General features: G+C 35.2%; 1 protein-coding gene across 1 annotated transcript; it reads left to right on the top strand.

The window, feature by feature from the left end:
- Positions 1 to 235: 235 nt before the first annotated feature.
- Positions 236 to 7,408, top strand: LOC120342669 (uncharacterized). Its single transcript, XM_039411599.2, has 9 exons — positions 236 to 578; positions 1,217 to 1,377; positions 2,731 to 2,844; positions 3,232 to 3,364; positions 3,670 to 3,855; positions 4,338 to 4,605; positions 4,944 to 5,019; positions 5,197 to 5,896; positions 6,194 to 7,408. The coding sequence occupies exons 1-9, from the start codon at positions 322 to 324 to the stop codon at positions 6,519 to 6,521; spliced, it is 2,223 nt and encodes a 740-aa protein (XP_039267533.2). The 5' UTR covers positions 236 to 321; the 3' UTR covers positions 6,522 to 7,408.
- The last annotated feature ends 2,217 nt before the right edge of the window (positions 7,409 to 9,625 follow it).

The following is a 9,625-nucleotide window of genomic DNA, read 5'->3' on the forward strand; positions in this document are numbered from 1 at the left end:
ATTGAATTGTTCGCATACCATAAAATAAATTCAGACTTGTATTGCTTTTTTGTACCAACGCGTTGCTTGTACGCTTTTATTTGCTTTGCATCTTGCAGGTGAGAACTATTTCGTTTAATGAGTAACTATGTCATATTGTTCAGATTTTGTACGGTGCGTCCGGGTGTTATCAGCAATGATACTGTCGTCTCTGTTTTATTTACACAAAGTTAGTTCACAAAGACCTCCTCCCAAGTATAGTCTGAAGTGAAGTATTTTCTAAATCCATTTATTTACGTTTTCCGTCTGTAGTTGTAGATACTATAGATAAGAGAAGGAATAATGTCGAGGTTTAAATTGATGAAGAAGATTTTTTTGGAAGCTTTTCAATGGACAGCATTCGCAACGCCAATTTTTATTAATGGGCAAAGATTAGCTGCGAAAGAGTGTACTCCAGAACTTGGGTGCGATAACACGGAATATTGGTTACTTATAGCTGGAATTATTGCTTATGTCACAGGAATAACGCTTGTTCTGTGGCTTCCCGTTAAAATTTTTATTGTCTGGAAAAAAGTCTTCCGGCCATATGAGGATTTATGGTGAGTATTCTTCTCGGATTTCGAAAAATAAAATATTATCTAATAAAAGGAGCGTAAAGTTCAAGTATTGCCGTTCACGATTATCCATATAATTCAATATCATATTCTAACTTAACTGACAAAGCCATTGTATCATTAGCTCATGCTGTTCGACTTATATATGTTCAAGTATTTTACAAGCGTACTTAATTATTACGTGACTGAAAGAAAAAGATCATTGCGAACTTTCCCAATGTAAAATATAGTTTAGCTCAGATAAGACGTTGAAGTTTAGTGAAAATCAATATCGAACCTTAAAATTCTTATAGTTTGAAAAATGTTCACCGGAAAGATCGGGAACTTGGAAACGCCCCTAATCTGCTTTGTATACAATATTTAGATTTTCGATACCAACGAATTCTTTGTATGGCAATCAAAAGATTAGAATACACCAATAAAATCAAATGTACTCTAACAGTTTTCAAAATTTCCTCCAAACAATAAGATGACGTATCTTACTCTTTGATCCCCTTCACGTAGTTGTCATGTATATATCTTAGGAGTCTGAATATTTATTGCCACAGTTTTGCATTAATTCATTAGAAAAGTAATTGAACAGTTTTTGAAATAAATTATTACTAATCTATCTTGTTATACAGGTTTCCGGGAAATCTTTTATATATTCTATTTTCTGCAATACCATGCATAGTCTTTGTCCTAATTGCTCATGAGAATTGTGGGAATAATGCTGGCGAATATTGTTTCGATTATTTCAATGGAGCTCCCATCGAGACTTTTGTGATTATGATGGTTGTTACAGGTAAATATTTGGGATGAATATCTCGGGATGGGTTGGCATTAATGTGTGCATACAATAAAACGCTATGTGCAAATACCAGATAAACTTTGAGCCATATTTGGGAATATAACCTAATGCTACCTCTCTCCTGTCATTATGAAAACACCGTCACGCTAATACCAGAATTGCGTAAGTCATTTTTAGCAGTTTTAAAAAAAAACTGAAAGTCAATAATTTGCCATGACTCAATTTTTTGATCGTAGCCGGATTTAAGTTAATTTGTATGACGCAGTTATGTGACGTCATAATGGCGCACTGTGACTTAGCCAGAAATGTGTCTATGACTTGGGGACATACGCAATTTTGCAACTCGACTATGTGCATCATTCCTGAAAACCAAACATTCCAAAAACGAAAGTAATTCTCAGTATCTACGATGTCTAATCCCCAGAATACCTAATATGTTTCAATTACATTATTTTTTATGTTTAAAAATATATATTTCATCAATATAACACGCTCTGCACACCTACCGAAATAAAACTAAGATTAAATATAAAGATTAAAACGGCAATGCACCCAATATAAAAGCCAACCAAGGTGAATTGGACTCGGACAGTGAATATCACAAGTGCACGCCTTCCTATACTGTAGTATAAATTCAATTTGAGGGCTATCAAGCGCTAAGATAGAATCTAAGATCTTGAAAATCGGCGCCGTGGTTATTTTGCCTTTGTGACGTCACAATAGCCCTACGGTAACCATGATAATTCATTATGACGAAACAATTGCACAAATGTGCATGTCATACAGAATCTCCATTTTGATGGGTTTCGTAATTCTTAATATAAAACCTGAGTTAACAGACAGGTGCGCAGCATTACATAAATACCTATTTTATAAAAAACTAAAAATCGCTAAAAATGACTTACGCAATTCGGTTATTAGCCTGACGACATAGTGAATTCGATATACGTTTCGAAATACTTATTGGGATAAGTATGTATTTCTAATATTTATAGTGATGCCAATAGGCCGAACTCTCATATTTAGGAAATTTCGCGCATATAAGCGAGTTGAAATTTTTACATCTTTGAGCTGTATATATTAACTTAAAATATGTGTATTCAAAACACATTCTCATACATTCTTGTATACCTCTTTGAATGAGTCAAACCTATGCGATTGGAATACGTTAAAAATAATAAATTACTGGTATAGTGCAAACGCTCCACTGCCCAAGGAAACATTTCCTAATAGAGCAAAATATACAAATAATGATATAGGCTTAACAAATTAATTAAATGAATAATTCCAAATAGAACGTACATTAATTAATACCAGAGAAATAAATTCTCTCACTACAAATTTCAGATTGGTCGGAAAAATTTCGTTACATTAGATTAAGAGCTTCTGATGACACAATGCGAAAAAGCAAATATACTTCAGCAACAGCTTGGAATAATCGAACAGGAACTAGATCCGATGGTAAATGTTATTTATACGCAATACATTGATATTATACATACATATATATATATGCGATGCTGATGACTCGACTAAAATTACATTTCAACCAGTTAAGAAGAATTTGTTTGTCTTGATTTCCAATTTGATATATTATAAGTTAAGTTACGCGCGTATACAGCATTTGAAGTATCCTATTTGGAATCCCCCACGACTCAAAAACGAGACCTGGATACAGATCACTGATTTTCTGGAGAATTTTGTGGAGCGATAAACACAAATAATTTAATTTACTAAACAACTTTATGATTTACGACACATTACAATTCAGTACCTGTATATATGAATGTATTCATAGAATCATGTGCGTTTGACCGTAATTGTTCTCTTTTTTATTCAATATTACAGATGCACTAGGGATAGGTAGTGGAGACCAATATGCATCCAGTCGGCGCAGCTCTATTTCACACAGTACTCTGTTGCATCCAAGTGTGAGAAATAGAAACAGATTTGCAAAAAGTTTTAAATGGATAGATGCAAGGTACGTATGGTAAATTTGCACAGTAGTAAATATTAGCGATATTAGTTTAATGGATAAGTAAAGATTGAGTTTTCATGTATCGTGGTTGTTATAAGTTTGGGGTTATGATTGATACATAGTTCTATATAGTCAATGTTAGTTAACGCTATATAAATGATTGAGATAATTCGATGTCCAGGTCCAGTTGTTATTTTAAGGATGTAATTACATTGTTTCGGACATACAAATGTAAGCCCGAATACAATACTTACTTGGATTACATTAAATGAATGACTGGCAAGCGTCGATAACCTTTTTTATTTCAGACCTGAAAACCTCCTTCGTGACCTCATGCTTGCATATGACGCGCGACTGTTGCTGGATATGTCTCTGGTAAAATTTTCATCTGAAACATCCCATGATGTTTTTGAGACAGGCTGGGTATATCCAATTTACATAGTTGCTACTATAGGACTTCTTCCACTTGTATTGACGCCTAATTCGGACATGAGGTAATTTTTGCTGCATATTCACTATTTAATGGTGAAATGCACTTAATTATTTTGAATTATAGCCTTTATTTAATATATTTGTTCAATTAATGCATATTATATATACTTATGACGAGGTCAACAAAACAGTTGTTTCGTGGAAGGAGAGAACTAAAAAAGCATTTTAAAACGCAGAACTCATAATTTGATGTCGGAGATGTCTTTTGTGTCTTTCAGAAAATTGTAGTCGTATTTATAAATAAAAAATTAAACAAATTGACTCCAATATATTTGCACACTTTGTTATAAGATAAGCGAAGACTTTATAACGGTCAAACAGATAAATTTATCATGAGAGGTTGGGAACAACATCCACACTTTTCGACCAGGCTCACAATTTGATAAATAACAATTTTATGGCAGCATAAGCTGATTTGTAAGCCAACCACTGTTTATTTCACTTATTATTGATTTTATTAAGCATTATTTGATATATTTTTCAGGCCGTCATTCACAGTTTTGCTACAAGATATTCCTTTCTTTATACTTCGTGTGTCACTTTTTGGATACTTTGGGTCGGAGTTGGTTTTAAACTCAAGCGTTCTATTTTTGCTGAAAAACTTTTTTGTAGCTTTTGCTTTTGTGTACTTTAACGTTGTACTGCCATGGCGAAACGGGAAGAAACAAAGACATGAATACAATATGGATACGATTGGTGGTGATCAAAGTGCAAACAATCGCACAGTACGTCGAACTACTTCGGATCCTGAAGTATGTGTGTTTTTGTAATCACCTAATGGTATTGCATCACAGTTTAAACAAATGAATCGTTGAGTTTAAGTTGTACCTCATTGTTGTATGATTATGAGATTGGCTGATCGATTCAGATTTCGACAAAATTTGTGTTTCCCAATTCATAGTAACGTATCATCAACCTATTTTTTAAACTTGTTTTTTGCTACTGGAAAGCTCATTTACTCAAAATTCTTCACACAATTTTTATTTACAAAAATTTATTTATCCAGAATGACAAACCGCCAGATAACATTCTCAAGTGAAATCTATTATTGTATCCATTAATTGTTGCAAACAAGCCTCTGTTTTTTCAGGTTCAAACCACAACATTTGGGGCTGAGGAACACGACGAACGATCAGCATATCCTCTGCCTGGATATGCTAATCCAGGTATTGCATTTTTTATGTCATAACGTTAATATTGAAAAAGCCAAGTGAGTCTTGCTGCTGAGATCAGAAATTATACATGAAAATTAATTTGCTGCAATAAATATCAGTATTTATAAATACCAGCTTGTAGATTAATTTAACATTTTAAAGTTAGTTTAGCAATATTTATTTTGTCAGGTTATACGTCACAATATGGACGAGGATCATCTCACGTGCGACGGCAATATTCCTCTCGGAGTCCAACACATCCACAGAATATTGTACAACGACAACAGTCTACTAGAAGTCAAATTCAGCCAGATGTGCACATGCAACCCACACGGTACGTTAATGCTTCTCAGTTTGAAAACGACTCAGCGCAGTATGCGACACTTCACACTGCAGAATACCACGAACCCCAAACAGCCCACGTTGAGAATTTTCACCATGTTGCACACGAAGCGTACGTTGCAGAAGCAACAGTTCCAGAATTTCAAGAGTTTCCAGAAGACTTGTCAGAACCTGAACAATCTCCACCTCAGAGCAACGAATCTATTCCGAAAGTTATTGACTACGACACGCTGCATAATCCTCAAAGTTTCTTATATAATCAAGATGCAAACAGAAGACCAGAAATTCACGAAATAAACTTTGAAGATCCTGCCCCGAAAGCAGAGGAAACACCACAAGGAGAAAATGCTGCGCCAGACCCACAGCCACCTACCACGAGTCCCCCCAAAACAGAGGATATACTCCGAGAAAGCGAACAGGCAACCACTGAAAAAAACAATGAAACTAACGTACCACCTCAGCAGCAAGAACCAACGTACTCTCAGGTTGATTACTCCAGAAAGTCTAGAAGGAAAGCTCCTCCTCCCCCAACAAAACCAAATACTGGGTAAGTTTATATATAAACATTTTACTCAATTGCTCCTGTTAAAATCACTTAATTTAAAATATTTCTTATTGATTTGCTTTGAGATAAAATGCGTTCTTATGCAATATTACTATTCATGATGGTTGTCCTTTTTAAAAATCAGTTGAAAAATAGAACTTAACGCTTTAATATCGTTTTAAGCATAAATCAATTTATCCTACATAGATAAAATATATTCTACTTTTTTGGATTATTTGTAAATTTTCAAGATTGTCGAAAAATAATTTACATTGTTATAATTCATTTATTTTTGTACAGGAATAAATCTAGAAACGCACCGCGGCCTCAGCACTTTCCTCCACCTCCACCTGAGATGCTTATCAATGGAGAAAAACCAATATCCAACGGAGTTATCAGTCGATCTTCCAGTAAAAAATACGAGCAAAACAAATCCATGTCACCAGACGTTGCCCATATGCTGGCAATGGAAGCTGTGAACGCTGTCGATGAAGCTGTTAATTATGGATCCAGAATAGGAGAAGACTGGAGCGGTAGCACAACCCCGAAAAGTACTTATAGTATGCGCCATCGTTCGACGATGAGCACTGCGAAGCCCAATGATGAAGACTATGATATACGATTGTAAGGATTATGTGGGAAATACGTTTGCTGAATGTGAATTATATATGCATAGAACGTTTTCACTTAATGCATGGCTTGAAATAACTCGGGAGCATAATATTTATGCCAAGCTTATACTGGCCATCATGCCAAACTAAGATACTTGCTATCGGATGATTGGCAAAGGGGGAAGAATCGGATCGAAAAAAACGCAAAGAATTATTGGAGAACACCAGCAGGCTTACGTAACGATAAACATTAGCAATATACTAATAATATATACAAAACGTAATATATCAATAAAAAGATCCGAATAGAGACTGTTTAGACTTCCGCAATAAGTGGTAGCGTTTGTCCGCCTCTCGTGCACCCCGCCAAAAACGGAGAGAGCCATGTTATGCAACCATGAAAAATTATTTTTCAAATGATAATTGAGATGCTCGTTCTGTATTGTAAAGTATTTTTATGATTTGACTTGATTTCCTATATATGAATACCACGTGCAATAACAATTTCCAACTAATATTCGTTCAATTGTTTTCGCAGAACATAACGTAAATTTGATGTTACCGACAGAAGCCGATGTAGAATAGTATTTGTGTGTACATTTTACAAAACAGTTCTTTGAATATAAAATTTCATGCGATGGGTGTACTTGTCTCTAAAAATAAATATAATTGAAACCATTGCCAAGTACAACTGCCTTTCGTCGTTAACTGTACAAAGTTATTTTTTTATCCCTTTAATTTCTATAAGAGTAGTTAATCAATTAATATGCAGATGGCAACAAATTTTTTGGTGGCTTTGACGCAGGTAACTATATAGGATTTTAAGTAGACAACCGATACTCTACCACCGAAACTTAAAAAAGTACCACAAAAAGTTGTTCAGATAATATTTTCAAATTACGTTCTAATTCTAATCAGTTACACACAAATTGAATCACTGTCCAACAACGCTTGGATAAAAATTCAATGAAACATTTTTTCAATAGTATATATATATATATATATATATATAAACAAATGTTTATATACCATGAAACACCTTCATTCAAACAGAAAAAGAGTTCGACAAAAGTGTAAACATTAACATAAGGAATTACATTCAGTACTGATTTATTGCTTTGGGACCAGAATATCACTTGCCAATTTTATCATGCACTGTTTCTTTGAGCAGTCGAAACTTGTCCCCCCAAAATCAGTTTCCAGCCGTCAAACTTGGTTTGCTGTGAACACTCCCTCGTTTAGAGTCATTTACCTATACCAGACAAAAAAAATTCTATGACCAAAGTTTTTCCCATGACTTTTTTTCAATTATGTGGAATTCGCTACCTCATTGCTGTTTTTCTGATCGCATTGACACGAACTGCTTCAACTGCTTAGTATTTACCAGGTTTGTCCATGGGACATATGTTTCTATTCCATCGTAATTTATGCCTGTCCCACCCCCATGGGATTCCCCATCTCGTGATTTGGTAGAATTAACTGACAAGGTTTGACTGCCTCGTAATCTACGTTGAGACCTTGAACATGTCTGAGCATAAAACTTGTGGAGTTTCATTCTAAATGGGGAAGAAGCTGTGTCACGGTCCATATTTATGTTGTATTTGTGTTTCCATATGCTATAGCACCTATATATCTAATACCCTTATTTATAATATATAGAATACTTGATATATTCTCAAATTAGAAGGTTTTAGGACTGTATTCTGTATATTGTGTCAAACTAAGATAAAAATCAAATAGAGATTTTTCAACGTCTACTCATTAACGTTGGGGGGGAACCTACGGACCTACGGACTGTGATTGTTGGTGCAGGGTCGATTCACTAGTTTGAAACAAAATCTTTGTCAGTCAATCCTATCCAATAACTAGATATTTCGGTGACCTCGATGTGATCGCGCTCAATTTAGATTTACTTTGATCTTTTCGGAACCTTCAAATTCTAGGAAACGCTCCTGGTGTCAAGTTTTCATGATTGTCTTCAAGAATACGTCAAACGTTTACAGAGAGAAGGTTGCCATTACCTGTCAGTTGCCTAACCATATCTTGCACAACGTCACTTTTTCATCTTTTCGGAACCTTCAAATTCTAGGAAACGCTCCTGGTGTCAAGTTTTCATGATTGTCTTCAAGAATACGTCAAACGTTTACAGAGAGAAGGTTGCCATTACCTGTCAGTTGCCTAACCATATCTTGCACAACGTCACTATAAGTGTTCATACCCTATAATTTTTTTTGGCATCATTAGTGCCGTTTTTTTTTTTCAGGATTACCAAAGGAATCAGGGTCTTCAGGAAAAGGCATCAAATCGTATGCAAAGATAATTCTTTTGATCGTTTTTAATTTGATACACATGACTAGCGACTAGGTAGGTAAAGATTCAACAACACGAAACGGATCAGCCTAATCCTTACTCAGGCTCACCCCCACACTAAGTATGAAAAATTAAAGGACATACACGAGCAACGTAATCCTTTTTATACCTGACAGGATTTTTCTGTAACTATTTAAGTGGCGCCTAAAACGACTCTTCAGTTACCCTATATCTATTGCACAAAATCATGATAGGCACAAAATTGCTGGGTTAATTCCCAAAGCTGTTCCAATTTTCCCTGCCCATTCCCATTGTGCTAACATCATCCCAATTCGCATTATGAGACTCCGATAAACTACGAGGTGCAACTATAAATATGTACATGTTCAATCTCTCCTGATGGAAATATTTTTTACCATCAGTGGAAATTCGATTCGGGATACAGAAAACGTTGCTTCAGTGCAAATACGCAGAGTAGTTACACTGCGAGCAACAACCTTAACAATGCTTGTATTTCAGATATTGGTTAATTCTTTCAACTCTGACGTTCCTGAGCGAAGTCACTCCCTCACCCTGAAAGCTCATGGCGCAGTATCAGTAAGACTATGAAATATTTTGAGATTTTGACTATTTTGAACGTTCGTGACTTTTCAGAAGGTCATTACGAACGAACGCAAATGTTATCGTGCAACAAAAGTGCATTGGAAAGTAATGCTTCCCAAACTATTGCTTTCGTGAGAAGGCATGGTGATGTTACGTCCAATGACGCCAGTTCTATTTGGAATCTGGACATTAAGATCTTGTTGACAAC

The sequence above is a fragment of the Styela clava genome, chromosome 3, assembly GCF_964204865.1.
Source record: "Styela clava chromosome 3, kaStyClav1.hap1.2, whole genome shotgun sequence".
Classification (NCBI taxonomy): domain Eukaryota; kingdom Metazoa; phylum Chordata; class Ascidiacea; order Stolidobranchia; family Styelidae; genus Styela; species Styela clava.